The sequence below is a fragment of the Chaetodon trifascialis genome, chromosome 16, assembly GCF_039877785.1.
Source record: "Chaetodon trifascialis isolate fChaTrf1 chromosome 16, fChaTrf1.hap1, whole genome shotgun sequence".
NCBI lineage: Eukaryota > Metazoa > Chordata > Actinopteri > Chaetodontiformes > Chaetodontidae > Chaetodon > Chaetodon trifascialis.
The window spans coordinates 7,383,447-7,405,982 of NC_092071.1; the positions used below are offsets into that span (position 1 = coordinate 7,383,447).

Here is a 22,536-nt window from a genome sequence, read left to right on the forward strand (position 1 = left end):
GTCTGTCCGACAATTAGACTCAATTACTGTAAAGATGTGAAGAATTGAAAGCATAATCTGGCACCGCTTCAGGTATTTGGGAAAGACTGAGAACTCTGGGAAGTTTTCTTGACAGCAGAAGGTCTAAAAAGTAAAGTTCAAAATGTAAAACATCCTTAGAGAGACTGAGCAGATCTGTATGGTGTTCATTATATCACACACTCCATCATGTAATGTCATTTAATTCTACTATTTCAAGAACTTTAGATTATTAAAAATATGAGGTGATCAGTCTTGTGTCTGTGAGTTAAATATGGAGCTGGGGGTGGGTTAGCCTAGCTTAGCATAGAGGCTATAAACAGGGGGTAACAGCAGGCTTTATATAAAGTCAAAAATACACCCACTTTAACTTGAAAGCTCACTAATTAACACATAATATCTAGTTTATTTAATTCCCACACAAACAAAAGCATAAGAATGACAATTGGAGGGAGTTCTACAGTATTTTTAAGTAGTCTATTCATGACACTTCTGTGTGGAGTCTGCTTTTTTAGATTTATACTTATGTATGCCATCCATCCATTGTCCATGCCCGACTATCCCTTTCGGGGTTGCGGGGGGGCTGGAGCCTATCCCAGCTGTCATTGGGCAAGAGGTACACCCTGGACCGGTCATACTTATGTATGGTTACAACATAAAAACATAAGACACATCAGAATGTTTGACTGATTTGCACAGAATCAGAGAATATTTTCCTATCATACACTTTATTTTCCACATTGTAACACATATCCCACATCTCATATCGTATTCTTCCATATTACAGCACAGCAGATGTATCTCAACAGTTCTGATGGGAAGATCAATGACAAAGCACCAGCCAGGCAGGCAGCTCAACACACAGACTAGATAATTTCCATGTCTGAGCTGTGTCAACACGACCTGAACAGCTGAACCGTGTCATATAAAAACAAACAGACCTCCCTGCCATCAAACCACCATCAACAAAAGGCGCCATGTTTACCTCCTTTGGTGCAGAGACTGTAATCTCACTCATTCTGTACAACTGAGGAGTAAACGTTTCACAATGATATAATTATAATAATAATAATAAATAACACATGCATTTAATCTTCATGATGATCACTCCTGAGATGATTTTGAGGTTTTTATGTTGAGGCAAAAGACAACCACTAAGCTAACTGTGGAATGATCTGCCCTGTGGATGGTCGATAATCAAAGCTGAATCTCTTTCCCAGACACATGCTGATATCCTTACAGACACACACTGACCGGCAAAGAGGAAGCTGTCATTTCAGGTCAAAATTCCCATGTTAAATTCTTCAGATACAGCTGGTATGATTGTGATAAAACCTGGAGGAGGGACACAGTTCACCACTGACTTTTGTCCTGCTCTGATCATAAATGGAGATTAAAGTTTGCTTAAACCTTAACCGCCACAGTCATGATGTTACTAAGACAGATGACATGTTTGTTGACCTGCTTTGTCAGCTCGCTGGCCTACACGCTTGATTGATTTCGTAATCAGAGCTCAAATGTTCTGTATAAACATCGATGCATCATCGCGGGAATGCTTTGATCAGAAGTGGGCTGCGTAGTCGACATAAATGTAGCGTAGCTCACCGCGTGTGCTTTTGTGTTGGGTGCAGTGGCTGATGTGGCCTGGCTGCAGGGATGACGGAGCCTCAGTGGATTTGTTGGTGTCTGAAAAGGGAGGCAGAGGAAGGGAAGCAGCACTCAGCCAGCTCTAAATATAGACAGACTTCATACTGACACCTGGAATAGAGGAGGCTGGATTTGGCTTAACTCAGCCTTGCAGGAGTAACAAAGACTTATTTTTGATAAGTCAGCGTCTGTGCACAAATGCTGATGTCACATGAAGAAGATCTGGATTGCAGAGTCAGTAACACCTGATTTATGTTGAATTTTCCTAATACTATTTGTTCTAGTGTTTTCTGTGAAGCAGTTTGAGTATCATGTTGATCTAACATGGAAAGTAAGGGGCTTCATTACGGCTACAACCAAACAGATTTCTTTTTTCTCTGCAAAGCAATGCTAGGTGCAGCATCCATGTGGGGGTGAAAAACACATATTTTGGAAACTTTGTGCAGTGAACTGGAACAACATCTGGAAGTAATCCACATGTACAGACTCATAATTGAGCACTCACTCATGACAGCTGTCAGTGAAGGAACGGGCTCTCACTCTGAGCCTGCAGGGTTAAAGGAAGCAGCAAAGGCTACAGTACTGGCATGCTAGCGCGCCACATCTCCCAGCCTGACGGCAGCTGGAGACTCGCAGCCTGCCAGACACCTAATTGGCTTCCAGGAGAGATGTAAACATCTAACTGCCCATCTTGTTTCTCGCTGTCTTTGTTCTGCTCTCATCTGTATTTGACTGCCAATACAGAAAAAGCAAAAACTGTCAGTTTTCTTATAATATAAAGGACAAAACTTGAGGCAGAGCTGGAAATGTTCAGAGCTGACCTACACTGACTTTAAACTTAACGCCAACCACTGATGACTCACTTAAACCGCGACTGTGTGCTCTGTTGAAAATGTTTCCTCTTAAAAAGTGATGTCAGACTGCAGACAGAGCAGGGCTGAGTGCTGGGTGGGAGGCAGTGAAGGGTAGCCCTCCACTATACACAGCAGCTGTGTCCCATTTCAGGGGCCGATTCCTTGGAAGTATTCATTTCTGGGTGCCGTAATGGTACAAAAAGGCTGTCGGTCGGACGACGGGCTTCTCCAGGAAATGCAGTCTGCTTTTTCCCTAATTTGGATGACAACCGATGTTCTCCCTCACTCTGAGGTGAAGAAACTGTCTCATTGAGGGAGGAGTTTCGGGTTCAGCCCGTACAAGCTGTCAGGCCTCTAACGACCACGTCTGTGTCAGGAGACCCAGAAATTTGACACAGATTTACTGACTGTATTCTTTCTCAGCACTATCAGAATGAATTTGTGAGACTAGAAAGTCAATCTGAGAATAAAAGCAAAAAAGAGATCAGATTCCATGTTTAAGTCTGCATGAATACATTGGATGAACAGGGTCATTTGCTCAGCTGTTTCAACCTTCTCTCCACTACAGCCTACGGCCCTGTTTGGTGTCCGACTCTGTCCTGTAGTAACCTAAATAACACACCCCAGGGACACACACACACACTGGCACGTACACACTCAGGTCCATGTTGCCTTGTATAAAGACTGTTGATACAGCTGGTGCGACAGAAGAACAGCAGGTCAGCAGGATCCCCATCAGCAACAGCCATGACCTTTATCAGCAAATGAACTCAAAGACCATCCAATTTTAATTTGTGAGATCAAGAGCGCATCACACCATGAAAATCTTTATCGCCCCTGCAGCTGCAGCTCTGTTGCATTTACAACGCGAGTGTTTTGCTTATGAGCGTGCAGGTATGTTTGATGTCCTGATGTGCACAAAGTCTGCGGTCTCACAGTTTAAAGCATAATCTCGCTCACGACAGATGCACTAAAAAGCCACCAATGCATACATTTGCCTAAAAGGAAGTTTGGGACCAACGGAAAAAAACCTCAGTCTGTCAGTGGAATCTAGATTGCAACCACAAAGCAGTAGCAGTATGAAAGTTTATTATAAGTACAACACTGTAAAATTATACTTATACTTCATTAGTTTTTGTAATTTGCTCATTTGTCAGCTCAGTTTTCATCAGGATCCATCCTTTAGTTGTCTGACAAAGGAGCAAAGTGCTGATTAAAACCATGAATTTGGATGAAAGCTTTGGTAAAAGGTATTAAGTTGACCTTGAGTTAAGAGCAAACTTGTCTTGTTGGCTAACTTTGTTGTCCTCAGCAGAATGATACATCTAAGATGTAGTTTTATGGTGCCAAGCCAAACTTTGAGCCACATGCTTCATTTCAAGTTTATTTCCCTCAAAGAGCCTCCAACTTGTGAGCGGCTCTTCTGACTTACACTTATATCTATGACATGCATTTTGTTGATCATTCCCTGGGATTTTATTTATCTTTATATTTCATTTATTTCAGTTGCTGTATGTCTGTCATGCTTTGGGATTGGTATCAACTAACACTAAAATCTTCTGTCAACACAGCAAACAGCCAAGACTATAACACCAGACCTTTGTCATTCCCAGGTCGTCAAATACCGACGTTTTGTCAGCTTCTCTGCATCTCATACAAGTTTAAAACCTTTTAGTGGGATGCACCAGGATTTTAACTTATTCCAATAGTAACACATCACTGGCAACAAATGCTCAGAGCAAAGGTGACGTAGTATAAAAAGTGAAAAAGTCCATGAGGTGAAGAGGTCAGAGTGGATGGATGGGGGAAACACATCCCAACCCTAACCCTAACCCTAACCCAAACTGTGATCTTTTCCTAAACCGAACCAGGAAGAGCTGATGCCTAAACTTTAACAGACTGTGACCGTTTCCTAACATTAACCGCAAGCTTTCTGACAAGCATCTCATACAGACACTTAAGGGTACCTTAGTGTGTCTGTAGGAGACACTGGGTTGCGTAACAAAGTGTCACAGATCTGACGACCTGGGGATGAGAACAGCTTGCCAAAACACAATTAAGACTGATGGAAAAATGTCGCTGCAGTGTCACCCAGCATCTACTTTGAAGAGTTCAGTAGGCAAAAAACAGTTGACCGGAAAGCCTGACAGATGTGCACAGTCAAACGCTGCACTGAGGGAACATAATACAAACCATGTCATATCTAACACAAAACATTTTGAGCACACGCTGTGCATGAACAGCTGGATTAAAAGAAAACAAACATTTGAGCTTTGGTCATGCTACAGGATGTCTGAATGGACCTGAGCAGGGCTTCATCCTGAGGGCCAGGTTAAATATTTCAGCTATAAAATGGATCAGCAGGTTATCCACTGAGAAGTCTAAACCAGCATGAAGTAGTAAGACTCAACTACAATGTATGAAATTGAAAAGGCTGAGTATGCAGTGATATACTGAGGTGTAAAATTCCTACCAAAGCATTTCATTTAACTGTGGCTCTTGACTTGATGATTTATAAGGAGCAAAAGAGAATTTCCAGCTGCACCCACTCACATAAAAAGCCAAATGTGTCCCAGAAGTGGCAGCAGTTTGGGAGGGAAAGAGCATCTGAATGACTTCATATGGCATCTAATGCGCCTCTGAATGCTTGCTTCCCTGCGGACCTGTGAAAGGTCCCCATGCAACATCGCTTTATTCAGTCCATTTAAATAACATGAGCAAAAACGTGTCAAAATATTGATTTTCTTGCGGTGAAACTCTGCAGCAGCCAGGCTTGTTTCATGCAGCAGCTCCCCATCTGTACTCTCACGTCGCCTTTCTCTTCCTGTCTCACGAAGATTCCGCTTTGCAAAGACTTTGGTGCAGCGAGGGTACTGCAAGCCATGCGGGGATGAGGGCTTGTGAATGGGCCAGCTGGACTTCCTGTGACCTCTGAGACTTAAAGCGGAGGAAACGCAACCCTTCGTCTTTAAGTCCCACCCCATCAGCCCATCTGAGGGCCGTCACCAATGATTAGAGTCCAGTGTGGGGAGATTATTACAGCCTATTAGCACAGAGACGGATGACCAGTAGTAACCTCACTACCGCACTCTATTTAAAGACGTCCTACTCAGCTGTCTCTTATTCTTTAAATGCTTCTTTCAGTTTTCTTCACCTGCATTGAAACATTGCATCTTTCTTTTTGCTATTTTAACCACCAGCGCTCAATCATCCGTGCACAGCACCTCCCCTCTCACTCTTTTAACCACTCATCCTTATCTCTGTCTGCCATTCCTCTACTTGCAGCACCATCAAGGAGTCAAACCACAAGTTCTTCCTGTCACTGTCACTGAGGCATAATTGTACCGGCACTGTTGCATCCTGTGCATGAGAAAGCAGCCATTTCAGGAGTTCAGAGGCAGTGCAACAGGTAAACACAGTTATCATTCATGAAATAAAGTCAGACACAAGCTACAGAGGAAAGAAGTACTAGGGGTGAATCAAGCAGGAAGAACTGAAAATATACAGATACGCGTGAAGGCAAAGATGCAGCACTGAAGCAGGAGTAAAAAGAGACTTACAGAGCAGGTAAAAGCTAAAAAGATCTATACTGTAATTGCATTGCAGAGGAGTTAAAGCAGCTGTGGTCTCGGCAGCGGCACTTACAAAGGCGTCGGAGGCAGCCAGGAAGCCGGTGAAGTGTGATGTGTGTATGTGTGTGTGCGTGTGTGTGTGTGTGTGTGTGTGTGTGTGTGTGTGAGAGAGAGAGAGAGTGTGGTGTGCCAAGGGGCCTCAGGCGGATATCACATCACCCTGTGCAAACTAGTGATTACCTTCCTGTTGCCATCGGCCAGATTAAGCTGAGGCAAGCAAGAGGAAGGCGGCGAGATGCGTTTTGGCCTAGTTTGGGCCTGGCTGGCCTCCGTATCACACCACTCTCAGCTCAACAGACGCTGGGCTCACTCACCACACCCACCCCTCCCTCCACCACTCTCTCTCTCTCCCTCACACCCTCCCCCTGCCCAAACATGCAGTCTTCTCCTTCTCCATTTATGCTAACGCACACTGGTATAGTGACACACAATAAGCATAGGTGTGTAAGCACACACATGCAAATAAGCACCTCTGTTTTCACCATTGATATTTGCACATTTAAACAAATGCGCTAATGACGCTGCGTCCAGTTTGATTTGACTATCAAAACGAGACTGGAGGCGGGCCTGTGCATCTCAGCCTGACAATGCTCTAGTTCATGGGGAGAAACAGCGAGGAAAATCACATTTTTTTGCTATCATAATTTTACTTATTAATGAGATTAACCCTTCAAGCTGAAAGGGAAAATCACTTTTGTTAAATTTCTTCACCACTGTGCACATGCATCCTGTTATGGGGCCTTTGTGGGCACTGCTGCATTTGTACAGATATGAGTCAGAAAACGGCGGACAAACCACCAGGCTAACGGGACAGTTCTCCTTTTCAGCCAGTAACGACATTAAACACTGAAATTTTAGGATTAAACAAGAAGCTTTCTTGGAGGGTTTCTCTCTTTCCCGAGGACCTGCTGTATCAGCGCTAACCCCTTGAATATTGGACGTTGCAAAAAAAAAAAAAACATACTGTACTTAGAAGACTGACCTGTAAGAGAACTACTTGAGCACATCATGGGCAGACAGACCTGCTTCAGCACTTAAGGCCGAGCCATTACTGCCCAGCATCCCACAATATGAGGAAGACAATGCACTGAATGCTGAAGCAGCAAAAAGCCACTCAAACGGAAAGCTGCCATGCGGATTCCAGACGGGCTGCTGATATTGATTACAGATAGCACGGAATTTGTAAAGCAGATCTTAAAACCCGCAACTTGACACATGATTGTTGCAGAATGCTAAAAAAGATCAGACATGCAACTTTACAGGAATCCATCTTGGTGCGATACATACAGTTAAATTTGCCTCTGAACACTCAGTGAAAGTGCACAGTGACAGATATTCATAACACAGCAGGCCAGAACTTAACACTCAACATTTATCCTGTCTTATTGTGCAGTCATGCAGCGTGTCTTTAATTTGCAGGTTTTCAGTGTTTTCACAATCGCTCTGACTCCCTTACCTCCGTCTCTTCACAGAAATGCAACATGTCACATTTCAGACTCATTCAGTTGCAAATCATTTTTCCGGTGTGAGCCTTAAGCAGAGGAGCTAAGGCCCTGGAATGCTGAAACATCATTGGTTCTTTTCTGCCAAAGGGCGGGGCAAGGCCACCACCATCCTTTCAATTAAATATTGAGGAGGGAAAAAGAATAGGTTTACATGCTGTGTAAGGCTGCACTAGATGGTGATTAAAATGAATTATTTATACTGAGGAGCAGCAGGGTGTTGGGATGTGATGACAGGTTAAATGTGTCATCAATCTCCTCGAGGGGCCTTTTTTTTTTTTAAGCTTCACTGTCGTGTTTCAGCCAAACAATTCAGGCTGTTTCAAACAATTTTGGGCCTCCATTCTGATTGGCTGCGCCCATTATTAAATATACATCACCTGCAACAACGTAAGAGCAGATTTTAATATTAATGCAACAACCAAAATCCCATCTGTTACTGGTTGTTCGTCACATTGCAAACCACGCAGTGCAGCAGCTGCTGAGGACCTATATTCTTCGGCGGAGGAATAAACAATTACACCTGGGCGCATTCACCATTAAGACCTAGCCCTGTATGTAATCTACCACCACGAGTCTGAACGTTTAGGGTATTTATTTCATGACACATTGCACAAAGAACAATGAACCTCTGCTTTTCTGCAGCACGACGCCGCTAATCCGGTCTGCAACACTGCTGTAAAACAGTTTGGACGGGATTATATCTTCTTATACATAAAGACGAGCAGAGGTCAAGCACCGTGCCTCTGAACCGTATCGATGCCCTAAGCGACCTGCTCTGTAAACGGGGGTGGGGGTGGTGTCAGTAAAGAGCGCATGCTGTGCTCTCCAGTTTGCCGGTAGGATTTCAGCACCCCTCTCTCCTGGACAGCTCCGTCCAATCAGCGGCAGCCATTTGAAGCGCGTCATCCTGCCTCATCCTCCCTCCCTCCATCACTGAGACATGGCGGAGGACATCACAGACAAAATGCTTCCCAGCCGGCTTCCTGGCAGACTGACATGCTTTAAAATGAAATGAAATAATGACGGATGTCTGCGCAGCCTCGTTTGGGTAAAAGCACGAGCTGCAACAGGAGGTCGTGAAAGACAGGCTGTTCTCTAATAGGGTTTTTTTTTCAATGACGTGTGTCCGGTTTCTACGCACAATGTCACACGACCTTAGCAGCTGGCCGGCCTCAAATGCACACGTTTTATCCCGTTTGCATTACACAGAGAGCAGTCCTTTCAATAAGTTTTGGATTTTCCACGTCAAACACACACTTCGACACGGAAAATGAAATGACCGACGCGCAAAATCACTCACATGCATTCAGCCGCATGGCAGCCTGTCCACCCTGCTGCACCTGATTAAAGGTTAAGCCAACCTGGAAGCATCCCTCGATGGTGCTCTGATAAGGGCTGGAGCATAAATTCAAGCGTTGTGGCAGCAGTTCGGGTGATAAACTGAGATATGGCGCGTTTGCGTTGAGGCTGGCTTTCGTACACGTGTTGTCTGAGGAAAACGTAAAATGTCACCGGCGTCATGGCCGTACAGGTAAAGCGCCGACTGCAGCAGCAAAGCAGGTTATAATAAAACACTCGAAGGACGGAGGTTGTGTAAAACTGCAGAAATGCCGCCGATGATCGAAAACGCCGGCAGCGGATGACACACAATGCGCCTCTGCTACCGCGAAGACAGGTGCAGCGCCTACAGCCACGGCCCTGCGATGCCAAATCAGTAAAATAATATAAAATAAAAACGAAAAACACCAAAAGATATTCAAAACTCACCTAAAATAATCCAGAGCGACCCAGAGACCAAAACGAATGCGAGCATGTCTCTCTCATTGAGTCAGCGTTGCCGGTGCAGGAGCGGCTCAAAACTGCAGCATCGACTGCAGCAAGTCGCCGACAATCTGGGAGATTAAGGAGGGGGGGGGGGGGGGGCGACAATATATCTGAGACAGACCACAGTGGGGGAGCCGGGTAGGGGGATGGCGATGTCCAGCAGGTTTCACTGTGAACGCAGCGTGCTGACTGAGGATACAGACCCCAACGGCCTATTGAAGCATCCTTCCTGCTGGTGTAGCCTATTTTCCACCTTCACCCAGTTGGCTGCTGCGCAATGGCAGACACCCCTGCTGAAATTAAAGGGTTTGTAGGTCGGACGGAAGACGCGATCGACGCCAAGGTTACCGGGGATGAAACGTCTATTCTGGGCGCAAACGGATTAACCAAGTCATCCTTTAATTATCATATTTATTGTAAAAAATCATCATGAAATTGGGGAAGTTCTTCCTAACAGCCATGCCGTGAATTCAGGTGTTTAAATTCTCCCTTTTATCGTATAAAATGAGGAGATGTCGGTATTTTGACCCATATTTTAGATTTTTTCATTTTAATGGAAGCGGTGTTATTTTTAGATCGCGGCACATCATCACACCATGCAGCCTAAAAAACGTCCCTGCAGCTGAGCGCAGCTTTGACACAGAGTAACTTCGCATCAGGATCACGTGGTACAACAAGACACTCCCAGTGAACTGAAGTAACCTTGAGAAAGACAAAGTGACGGAGGAGCGGAGTGAGTGGCAGCACGGATGAGACGGAGCACGGCAGAATTACATGAAATCCACATTTTCAGCATTTATTCTGGTCATTTTTGGCTCACCGGCGCTTCTGTACCTTTAAAGTGATTTAATCTCCAGCACCTGAACGCATCAGGAATGATGGCAGCGTTTTATAACGACGGTGCAAATCATATACATGATTAACAAATGTATGACTCAGGATGAGTTTATGCGTGGACTAATGCGGGGTGCATCGTGATGTCCTGTTGCTCACCATTAACAAACGATCACTGTGACTTCATGTGATTAGTCCACACTTCACAGATTTAAGGAATCCTTCATGCATCAGTTGATATAAAATGGATTCCAGTTGCATAAAACTTTATTTGCAGAACAGCACCCGTTCTCATAGAAATAGACGCCATCTTCTAGAAACCAAACTAGTCGTCACATACAAACATTTATACATTAAACACAAAAAATGGCTCTACAAACGCACTTTTATGCAGTTGAAATGCAGCCAACTTGATCACATGTCAGTTGATTAACTGTGTGAACTAATCACACAAAGTTCATGTGCCTTGATCAGTCGTTGATAGTGAGCAACAGGCATTCGTGATACATCATTTGACCCTTCTGTTTGCAGGGACTGTTAAAACCATTAAACAAAATTAAGTGTGTGGCACCGTTATGACCTCATACCATAAGCTATGTGCAACAGCAGGCAGATATCTAAAGCCTGTAATAAATTATATCTATATAATATTTGCCCTTGCTATTAATTAACTGACTCAGCATGTGAGTTTTCCTATTGTACAGGTGTCTCCAGTAGTGGCCAATGTGCTGCTGTCATGTGACTGACCTTATTAAATGGCTCACTTGTCAGTACCTCTAATCTGTCACTCACAGCAGTGCCACCCGCCACCTCCCTGATTTTCTTCTTTTTCTTCCCTGATCCCATTGTAACAAAAAAAAAAACAAAACAAAAACAAACACACAAGACAAAGGCAAAGAATGACAAAGAATGCCAAATCAGTGATGTTCAGGAGGTCAAACAGATGTATAAGGATGGGAAATAATCACATTTATAAGATATCTTTCTGTAATTTCAGTGTAGGTTATTTACCTGTGACCTGCCAGCAGCAACACCAGGAGAATGAGTGCAGTTTGGGTGAAGGCACTGATTGCTTATGGTATCTATTTTGCAATGTGATCAAAGTACACACGAGAGGAAAAACAAATCTGCACAGTAAAAAAAAAAAACCCCAAAACAGAAAAAAAACCTTGCTCAAACACAACACTGCAGTATCACAGATATGAGAGGTCAGGGTTAAGGTCAGGGGTCAAAAAGGGAAAAATAAGAGGGATTAACTTTCCATATCCCTTTTCGAACAGGATGGTAATAAATTTGGGATTTGCTATCTTTCAAGGTCAAACTGTCATTTTCTTACATAAAGCATGATTTAGTCCTTGTCCAGTAAAATAAAGATTTTATGAGCAGGTACAATACATTTTATGTATTTCATCTCAATTTAGATTGACTTATGTGTATTTTTTATGTATAATTTAGTGTTTTGAGAAGTTTTGATAAGGCACAGTGGTGCATCTCAGGCACAGTGGTGCTTTGAGCTAAAGGCTAATGCCCAGTGATGATGCTACCATGCTGCTGCTATGCAGGGATAATGTTTAGCACATTAGCATGCTACAATTTGATGATTAGCACTGAGCACAAAGCAGTTGATGGGGATTATTTTTGCATGTATTTAGTCTGAAAACTGGTGCTAGATGAAAAATCATGGATCACCAAATTTATCAGGATTCATCCTCTGGATGCCCTAAATTTCTGTACAAACTTTCTTGACAATCCATCAAACAGTTAACAGAGGTTTTTCAGCCTGGACAGGCAGACGGACTGACAGACATTACCACAGCAAAGAGCCGAAAAGAAACAAGATTGGTGGTAAAAAATGATGTCACAACGCTGACGCAGAGCAAAGGGAGTCTTAGCAAGCCAATAAAAGACATGGATGTGTCAGTCAGGGGTCTTTTAAGATGTGTGCATCTGTGAACTCATCTAAGAGGATAAATCAGATTTCAACTAGAGTTAAATGGATGTGCATAAAACATCTCCGTAAAGAGTTGCTGCAGACGTGAGATTAAGATTGAAAGGTGATAGCATGACTGTAAAAGGAGTGTGAATGAACAGGCTGCACTTCCATCTACAAAACAACAACAACACATCTACTTGTCTGCCTCTGGTGTCCTGATCCTACCTTATGTTTCAGCAATGTTTTACAGCGCTACATCACTTTGACCCAGTGACCTTCTGAACATATTTTACTGCTGACCTCGTTCCTGCTTCATCGCAGGGTTTAATTAGTAACTCTAGACTCAGTGAACTAGCTTACTTCCTTTTGAACGCACCAATCAAATGTGACTTCTACACAATGTGAGCTTGATTTAATTTAGAGCATAATTTGATGAGCAGCCTGTTTTTTATTACAGGAGGAGGCTGGGCGTAAACGGCAAGTTTCAGACTAAAGGAAGTGACACAGAGTTGAAGCAGAAGGGGGCACTGGTGGGAGAAAAAGACCAAATGGAGAAAGTGGGGAGATAAAAACAGCTGGAGGAACAAGATAGAGGTGGGGGCTGGCTGGGAGGGAGGGCAACGCTTTACCATCTCGTCCTCAAATCTTTGGTTATTCTTTAACAGCTTCTCCCGCCTCCTCGTCTCCTGACTTGATTTGATTTAGTTTGGGTTTAATCTGTCATAAAACGACATACAGACACATATTTACACATATATTAACAACAAACACCGAGCAATAAACAAAATGACACAGACTGAGCGCAGGACACCAGATAAAACCAACCAAATGTATTGCATAAAATCAAAGTGTGATGCAGTTGCCACGTTTCAATCTCGTCGTCATGCTGAAACCTGGTGGGCTGAGGGAAACCTGACAAAGGAAACGGCGATGACAAGAAATGAAAGCTGCCGGGAGAACAGCACTGTTAGCTGTTTGCATATTACATTACAGCCTCTCTCAGACCTGTCTTTTACTCCACGTGCCCTTCAGAATCTTCAGTCAATAATTAACTTTTAAGAAGCTTTATGAACTGATGATAAGACAAAAGGTTTGCACAGAATTCATAAACACACCTCCTGAGTGCTCAAGTTTACTGTAAGTGCTGATCTTCCGCTCTTCTTAAGTATCTTAACAACTTATCACCAGTGGTGTAATAAGTACATTTAATCATGTACTGTCCTGAAGTACAATTTCCAAATACTTGTACTTTATGTCTGTTTCCATTAACTACTTCAAAATTCTGCTCCCCTACAGTCCAGAGTGAAACACATTACTTTTGACTCTTATTAAATACAGTACACTGGTAAAGATTAAACCAGTGCTTCTTGTCCTTTTTGTGACCCCTCGTTAAAATGCAGTATATAGCTGAGGCTGCTGGTTACCTATCAGACGTCTGAGTTGTTAGCAGTCCCACCTGAGAGTTCCCCTCAGATTGTTTCACTTAAATAGCTGTTTGTGGTCCAAAGAGGTAAAACTGTCCAATGTTTCTCAAAGATTAGAGAAAAGTCTGAAGAATGAATACTGTCTGTAGCAGAGCTTTGTTTTTTCTTTGTTCCTATCCTTTTAATTATCCAGCAACCTCTCAGATTTATTTATTTCTACATTGTCTTTTTAGTACTTTTACTTGAATCTCCAAAGGAAGGTGCATGGTGTCACTGAGCTGTAGCACTTGCCAGTAGTACACTTACTGGCCTGAGGGGGGTGCTAAACTTTAAAACCACTTCAGTCAAACTGCACCAGCAGGCTGATTGGGGTGAAACCTGCAGTAATGATGTAATTTGCTACTAATAGACCAGAAGGATGTTTTGTCAATCATAGAAACTTTACATGTTTACTCAAGTCTCACTCATGTTTACACATATTTGGTGCTAATTATAGGAAAAATAGAAATAGTGTTCAATTGTTACACTTCCAATTAATTTGATCCAATATCATAAGCTAGAGAAATAATTAATCAGTGCATAGCTTTTAATTAGGACCAGTTACACTATTAATAAAAGCACCTTTACCAAATACTGCGGCTCTGTGTAATGGAGGAGGTCACTGCAGGTGTTCTGGCAGGTGAGTGTTTGATGTGGCAAATTTGTGTGAGAAAAGAAAGAGAAGAAAACAACCACTGAGGCAGGAAAGACATGCGGTGACAGCTCAACAAAAAAGACAATTACCGGTGGGGTTTGAATTGAAAACATGTAACTGTGATGCCTGCAGGATCCAGGAATAGACAACAAAACACAATGAAACGTCTGTGTTACAAACTTCTGAATAGCCAAGATGCAAAATGAATGTGATTCAACAAACTGCCCTGTGAAAAGACTAAATTCCCCTAAAATTCAGATCGAATGGGGCAAAATGCCGTCCCTCTCCCCCTCCTTTCTACTCTTCATGAGGTCGCAGTGCAGTTACAGGCTAACTAACGAGGGCTTTGACTTGATCCGGTGTCAGTGAGCTGTCAAAGCAGATGGTCCAGGGGGAGATTGAATGCTCAAGCTGCTTGCCTCATCCCAAAGCCTCAAATTACTGCCTTATCCTTGCAGGTGGCCTGAATAATCAGAATCACCATCACGGTATGCACAGGTTGCAATAAATGTACTGGAATGTATCTCTGTGGTGGGTGAGAAAACACACGATTAGGTTGTAAATATAGCAGATTCAGGCTGAACTTTGGAAATAGTGAGTAGGCCGATGTCATATTTTATATTTTTAATACAATTAACAGTTATAGTTCTATGAGATGGTTTGTTTACATATCTAAATGTTTCACTGGAGACAAACAACAACAACAAAAAAGACAATCAGGTGTTTCAGATCAATTACATGCCACAACTACATACCTCTATATGTCATATAACAGCGCTGGTTCTTAAAGTTGTTTAAATATACATCTTTTTTTTTTTTAAAAAGTCTTATTTAATGTCAGAAAAAATGAACGCAATTTGTGTTTTAACTGTTTCCTATCTTATTAATCATCTTGTGACCCCTTATATTTCTCACGCAAGCAATGTGGGGGGTCCCTAACTGCAGGTTGGGAACCACTACTCATCTAACACTGTAAAAGATAGGACCCTTTTAAATGACTTATCTATAGCAATCCTGTTCTGAAAACACAACAGAATGACGCCTACACAGTTGCACGTGTTTTACATCAGCCACTGTGAATTCCCACAATTCCCTTTTCTCTCCTGTCGTTCACAAACACGGAGTTTGTTTCACAGCTTTGCGTGTTCAAACCGATCAACAACAATTCGGAAAATCGCACCGATTTCCCCCACAAATCCAAGTTTCTGTCTTCACCGGGAAATCCCACGGTGAAAACTCCGCAGGAAAACTCCCTGCCATTCCCTCTCCGAAGCCCGCGCGCGCTCGAGCGTCGCGTCGCACGCACGCACGCAGATGGCGCGAGCGCGTAAACGCACCACGCGGGAAGTCCCTAGATGGACACAAACGGCTGCGACAGGAGCGGCGTGGGGTTTCCCAAAATCTCATGAAGGCAGCGGGCTATGTGTGACCCCATGCTGTTATATAACACGAGCTGCAGGATTTATGAGCCGCTGCAAAGCTGCAAGCAGTTCGGAACAATTAACAAGATGGATGGATAGATATAATTCATGCCCTGTCATTTTCAGTCATTCACAAGTTTTATGCACGCACTGCTTTACTTCTCGGTAAATTGCTGCCACAGATACAAATCTGCAAGCTGTCTTCTTTGAGCGCTCACAGATGCTCCTTCCGCAAGATCCTACAACTGCTCCTGTTCCCGCTGTGTCATCATTGTCACAGAGCGGTGAGCTGCGCGCCGGCACCGCAGCGCCTCTGCTGGCCGCTGAAATTAATGCAGCATTTCTTGTAAATGCTCCACTTCTTAACTGAGGTCCTGTTTATACTAAAGGGCTGGTCCCATGCAGATGTTTATCACAAGCCGTGGGGTCAACTGTGGTATCTGGTGGATGAGAGTGTGCGCACAAGTGGCTGAAAATAGGAATTTTGTGCTCATTTTTGTGGTTATTGCTACTGTTCACATGCATAATTTTATTTTAACACTTTGCACAATCTCTAAACTGTGCATTTATATTACAGATTCTAGCACTATGGAAAGCCTTCTACTAATATATATAAAGACTGGGCCCTATTATTAATATACTGATAATAAAATCATTGCCTGTCATACTTAATAAACATAAATCTTATTGACGGCCGCAACATCTACTCTCTGGACCCGCAAAGGAAGGATAAATGGTGTTATGTTGGGATTTTATTGTGCATCAAAGCCATTATTTTAAAGCACTGCATGTCAGATACAGATTTAAAGACTATGACAATGTTTATAATTACGAGAATTGTAGGATCTACGAGAGTTTTAAGAAAACTTAACATATCACAGTGAAATAAAATTTGTAATGTGTGACAACAACTGCAGATATTCTGAACAGGTCAGCTGTGTGCAGAACTGTCTGCTCAAGATTACATAAAGAAAGCATGAAGGTGACAGACGAGTCGCTTCCTTGGGTCTGAGGGTCCAGCATACGTGCAGGAACCCGCCGTGATCCACCCGTGTTGTTATTAACTTCCTCCTTGCATTTAGTAGCGTGATTTCTCGGAAACAGGTCTACTGCTGAAAAGGGGAGCAGCGGCGCATGCGCTGCAGCACACTGTAAAGAATATCCAACTCAACCTTTTTGATTTCTTATTTGTTGCTTCAAATCACATTTTAAATGTAGAAAAGAGGGGATAATCTGCAGATATACAGATATCAGATCAGTTGTTTGCAGTCAAGTCACTTCAGGTGAAGAATGTTTATTTTGCTCGTTAGAGAAAAATAAGTTTTGTGTTCAATGCAATGATCAGTCCTCTTTTACCTCTATGAACGATATGCTTCATTTTAGAGGAACAAAAACAGGATAAACATGAACTTGCAATGTCAAAAAAAAAAAAAAACTTGTTAATTGACAATTATATATGGAAATGTTTCGACTGCTCTTAGATGAGCAGATGAGCACGTTTAGTCAACATGATTTAGGGCTGTTTCCGGGCGTGGACATTTTTTACAGTGTGCGCGCTGGTTGCCAAGCCGGGGAAAACCCGCTTCTCACTATAAAATCAACGTTGTCTGCCCTGAGCAGGCAGTTCAACTTTTTATCAAGACAGGTCTTGAAGTAGATAACAGAGAGGAGGCGACGCTTCTCTGCATCAAACTCAAACCACTCGGATTATTCTTGTGTATTTTCCTCTTACGGATCATAAAACAAGCGAACTCTGTAAGTGATTTGATATTAATTTATCACTTCTGCTTCTATGGATTGCTTTATATTTAAACATTTTCTTTACCGGGAGTTGCTTTGAGATTAAATATGGTAAATCTTGAATAAATCGGGCAGGACGGTAAAGTTGTTCGCAGCCTCGAAAATCCCTATTGCACCAATGTAATAATGCTTTAAATGTTTTGGATGGTATAATTTGTGTTAATCGTGCACACCGTGCGTGCAGTATTTGTCGACGCATCAATTCAACAAGGAATTAAGTTACTTTTGAGTTCATGTGTATCGTATGCATGCAGTGGAAGAGGAAGACGAGGCGCACAGAGGATCTTCAGGCGCACGTCTCCAAATGCCCACCGCGTACTCTGTACTCTTCTGCGCGAAGACTTTTGGACTGCATGTGCATTTTAACACTTAGTTTTAATGCTGAAGCCATAAAAATGCAGCCAGGAAATAATTTCTGGTCCATTGTGACCTTCATAAACAACGCTCACTCCTACGCGTAAACGCCCCCCAAGTTCGCATGCGTGCCCCGGCTGTGAACTCCTCTCGCCCTCCTGCTTGCGCGGCCAGCAGGGAGCAGTAAATCTAAGCTGAGGCAGACGCGGCAGTTCATTTGCTCTCACTGGTGTATATCACAAACAGCATTCCACATTAATCTAAAGACTTTGTACTCCTTTCCTCTCCTGTAAGGCAAACATGCCCGTGTCAAGAATGAGGATGAGGCCATGGCTGGAGAAGATGATCGACTCAAACTCCATCTCGGGTCTGAAATGGGTGGACGAGGTGAGAAGCTTACCTCCAAACAAATTGGTTGCAGTAAACTGGACTGATTCATGTAAAAAGCTACTTACTGAACAAGTTTAGTCAGTATGTTTAGCTGTTCCTTGGCCCAGCTGATCACACACCATTTTTATGTTACTTTTCGAGTGATTTAATTAAACATTCAGGAAAACATTTGGCAACTATGGCACCTTTGTAACCAAACACCCCCTGATGTTGCTGCTGCAACTGCACCTTGCAAATAATATTTTTAAAGAATTTAAGGCCATGCAGCAGAAAACTGTTAACAGTGTCTACAAGTTAGATGCTGAGACTGAATGGCAGGCCCTTCCAATGTTTGAAAAAGTTTTGCTCATGTTTTGATCGAGCCTCTTTCCAACCCGCTATCTCCATTTGTATTTTACAGGGCAAGACAATATTCACAATTCCCTGGAAGCATGCAGCTCGACACGGCTGGGAGCTGGACAAAGACGCATGTCTGTTCAAAGAGTGGGCCATCCACACAGGTGAGCGAGCCTGAATATACATGAAAACTTAGCAAATCATAATGCAGGAAAAAAGGTTTGAAACTAAACTAAGATATTTTCTGCAGGGAAATATGTGCAAGGACAGACCTCTGACCCAAAGACATGGAAAGCCAACTTCCGCTGTGCAATGAACTCACTGCCTGACATCAAGGAGGTGAAAGACAAGAGCATCAATAAAGGGCACCAAGCCATGCGTGTTTTCAGGATGTTGCCTGTCACCCAAAAATCTAGAGGTGAGACAACTGACAGGAAGTGAGCAAGCATTAAAAAAAAAATGAATTAGCACCTGCTGTTTTTTTTTCTTTTTCCATTACTCAGCTTTTTCTGTATGAGCTGTTTAAGATGTTACAGTGATCTAAATGTCTTTCTTTCATCTGCACAGATAAACGAAGCAAAGGAAAGGATACAAAGCCAAGGAAGAAGGTGAATAGATTTTTTTTTTAACCATTCCACTTTTACGCTGAATTAAGTGACATTACAAAGACAGAAGCCTGTTAGAAATATGTCACACTCACACTGACCCAGATAATTTTAATAACATTGGTGCAGTTACTAAACAAACAGCGGCAGATGTCTGTTCTTTTTTTTTTTTTTTTTTTTTTTTTTTTATCTCATATTTCCTGAATGTCACTGACTGTGACTTCATATCTGCCTCTGCAGAGCTCAGTTGTCAAGAAGGAGGAAGACCTGGAAGACTACAGTGATACTCAGTCTCCCATGGATCAGTCAGAAGACGCATTTTCCCCTCAGGAGAACACAATCGACAGCACAGTGAACACAGAGCAGCCAGGTGAGGATAAAATGTTGAATAAACTTGACAACACTGTAATTTTCTTTGCCAGTCAGTTGATACTGATAAATATATAAGCAGGGAATCAGGATCGCTTAATTCTCCAAATGTACAATGAACACAGGAATTTGACTTGGTGATACAGCGCAGTGCTTTGAAACTGCTTTGTCGCTGGAGCACCAAATTGATTTCATGCTCTGTGTGCCATCTTTGCAGATTTCTCATTTATGACTCAATCTGAAGTTCCTGACTGGTCTTCGTCAGTTGAAATCGGGGCTGAGAGCATTCACAACACCTTCTGCAACAGATTTCAAGTTTCACCTGAACACAGCGGTAAGACAACAACACTTATGACATAAATGTGCTAATATATTGTTTAGGATTAACTTGGTGTGCAATAAGTGGAATTAAGTCATTAAGTGTCACTTAATTGCCGTACTCATGCCTCCTCCCTTTTCTCTCCTTTTCTCATTGCTGTTGTCCTCTAGATTACGACTATGCTGATGAAATTATCCAGGTAAGCATTGTGTCTGGCTCCTCCTCTTAAAAGCATGTCTTTTTCATTGGCGGGAATACCCTTGTTTGTCTTATTCTGCCTGTTTGGCTTTTGTCATAATGCCCAAAACAATAAGAATAATTGATAAAAACAGTTTAAACTCCAGTAGTGCAAAATATTGTAGTCATACTCACTCCAGTGTTGCTCTTTCAGATTTGCAAGCAACTGGAGGCAGACTCACACTGGATGTCAAGCAGTTTAGACAGCAGTGGGTTCCTGAACAATGAAGCATGCACCAGTCCAGGCAGCCAATGGAGTGAAACGTCCTCAGGTAAATGTTGCTAGTTGATGGACAGCTGTCTCTAAATTCATCTGCAACATAATGTTTTAAGACACTCTTGCACTCCATGTAGGCAATTTAAGTGCAAAAATGTATTAAAGGGGTACTGCAGTTACACAGCATCACAATTTCAGAAAGTTGGCTAACTCTCAGGGCTGCACGGTGGCGCAGCAGGTAGTGCGCGTGCCTCACAGCAAGAAGGTTGCCGGTTCGATCCCCGGGTCAGACGGGGCCTTTCTGTGTGAAGTTTGCATGTTCTTCCCGTGCATGCGTGGGTTCTCTCTGGGTACTCCGGCTTCCTCCCACAGACCAAAAACATGCTCATTAGGTTAATTGATGACTCTAAATTGTCCGTAGGTGTGAGTGTGAGTGTGAATGGTTGTTTGTCCTTACATGTGGCCCTGCAATCGGCTGGCGACCGGCTCAGGGTGTACCCCGCCTCTCGCCCATTGTAGCTGGGATAGGCTCCAGCCCCCCGCAACCCCGAAAGGGATAGGCGGTATAGATAATGGATGGATGGATGGCTAACTCTCAAGAGACATGTTCACCAAAGAGGTGTCAAAACTGACACAGTAGAGGCTGAGATGTTCTGACTTTTTCCCATAATGCCACTTGATAGAATGTTTTGTTAGACTCTCTCTGCTTAGTAAATGCCACTGTCTTTCAAAGTCCCAGTTCAGTCTCAAGCCCAGTCTGAGACAACCCTGCAGACAGGAAGCTCTCTGCAGACTGCCTCTTAAAGAATGTCAATATTGAGATGTTCTTCATCACCATCTGAACTTGGATTTCCTCTTTTTGCTTTTTAACCAGACATAGAAGTAGAGGACATTCCACAGTACACAAATCTGGGCACAGACTACACAAACGGCTTAGACGACCTCTGGAACAGCTGTTGTCAACACATCACCCCCTTGCTCTGAGGACTGCAGGACAGGACAGTGCTTTGACATTTTGGACTTTTAAAGAGCTCTTCCTGCCTACACTGTCTTTCCCATCTGACCCATTTTCTCAGTTCACTCACCCATCATCATCAACATCATCATCATCATCATCATCATCCTTCCAGTCTACGATGGGCAGTGTCAACATCTTAAGCTAAAACATCACCCACCCGGTGTGCCGAGTTTTTGTTGCTCGGTAGCAAGTTCAGAGACCTCTCCTCATCTCCCTCAACCTTTCTGTAAAGTTCTGCAGAAGAAGTTCTGAGGTGCACTGCTGTGTTACAGGAACTCACATGCTGTTCATTCTCTATGTTTTTGGCTGGTTCAAGGCATTCTGGTGCTCAGTTTTTGTGACGATGTGTTTGCAGTTGCACAGAAATCTGTTTTGCTCAGGCAGTCCACATACATGATCATACTCAGCCGTGAATGCATAAAAAGCCAATTCAAAATGCTAATAGGATCATTTTTAGCCTGCTCAACATTTGAAGGGATAGTTAATGTATAGTATCAGATTATTATCACATAAAACCTTTTTTTTTCTCCGTTATTTGCACGAGTGAATTTTAGTTTTTGGTGAAAGTTCCACCTCCAAATCATTTTGTCTGCTTTAAGGCAAGTGTACATAATTTCTGTACATATATGTGTTTTTGTTTGTGTGTTTTTATAAAATAAAAAAATCTAAATGTGAATGAATATGACTCTTTCTGATTAACACAAAAGGTTTTGTTATAAGCAGAGATGGGTGAAGTGCTCTGCTGGAATGAAATCAATGACCTTAGCCTGGTTTGGAGGCCTCATACTGGCAGGGATAACCCCTGCTGAGGTTTACTAGAGTATGGCACTAAGCTAAAATCCTCCATAGCAGCACCGATATGTAAACTGACTCCTGCTCTGACAAACAAATTTCCCTCCAGGGTATAACGAAGAAGTCAAATGATCTTGGTCAAGAATGACTTAGAATGTATATATCTAAACATCACATGCTGTAAATTTATTTTATTTATTCTCACTGGAGTATCCTGACCGCCTGCATTCTGTGAGAAATTATGTGCTTTGCTTTGGGAATGCTATACATGTACATGCAGATGGACCAACCAAACATGAGCAAACTAAGCAAA

The 22,536-nt window shown here is 42.8% G+C and overlaps 2 protein-coding genes across 5 annotated transcripts in view; one reads left to right on the plus strand and one right to left on the minus strand.

Moving 5' to 3' along the window:
- The window catches only part of acsl6 (acyl-CoA synthetase long chain family member 6), a 37,559-nt gene extending 27,778 nt beyond the window's left edge, over positions 1 to 9,781 (minus strand). The window contains exon 1 of one of the 2 annotated variants that reach the window (XM_070982396.1): positions 9,424 to 9,781. In XM_070982396.1, the coding sequence (XP_070838497.1) occupies positions 9,424 to 9,469 (46 nt within the window). In that variant the 5' untranslated portion in view covers positions 9,470 to 9,781. Of the gene's footprint in view, positions 1 to 6,164; positions 6,272 to 9,423 lie in introns of those variants that run through there. The other variant, XM_070982397.1, reaches the window with a different exon arrangement.
- The window catches only part of irf1b (interferon regulatory factor 1b), a 181,563-nt gene extending 159,458 nt beyond the window's left edge, over positions 1 to 22,105 (plus strand). The window contains exons 1-10 of one of the 3 annotated variants that reach the window (XM_070983565.1): positions 17,415 to 17,541; positions 18,235 to 18,327; positions 18,731 to 18,830; positions 18,917 to 19,084; positions 19,234 to 19,274; positions 19,512 to 19,641; positions 19,858 to 19,974; positions 20,130 to 20,158; positions 20,351 to 20,468; positions 21,288 to 22,105. In XM_070983565.1, coding sequence (XP_070839666.1) covers positions 18,241 to 18,327; positions 18,731 to 18,830; positions 18,917 to 19,084; positions 19,234 to 19,274; positions 19,512 to 19,641; positions 19,858 to 19,974; positions 20,130 to 20,158; positions 20,351 to 20,468; positions 21,288 to 21,397 — 900 coding nt within the window. In that variant the 5' untranslated portion in view covers positions 17,415 to 17,541; positions 18,235 to 18,240 and the 3' untranslated portion in view covers positions 21,398 to 22,105. Of the gene's footprint in view, positions 1 to 17,414; positions 17,542 to 18,234; positions 18,328 to 18,730; positions 18,831 to 18,916; positions 19,085 to 19,233; positions 19,275 to 19,511; positions 19,642 to 19,857; positions 19,975 to 20,129; positions 20,159 to 20,350; positions 20,469 to 21,287 lie in introns of those variants that run through there. The other 2 variants (XM_070983566.1, XM_070983567.1) reach the window with 2 other exon arrangements.
- The last annotated feature ends 431 nt before the right edge of the window (positions 22,106 to 22,536 follow it).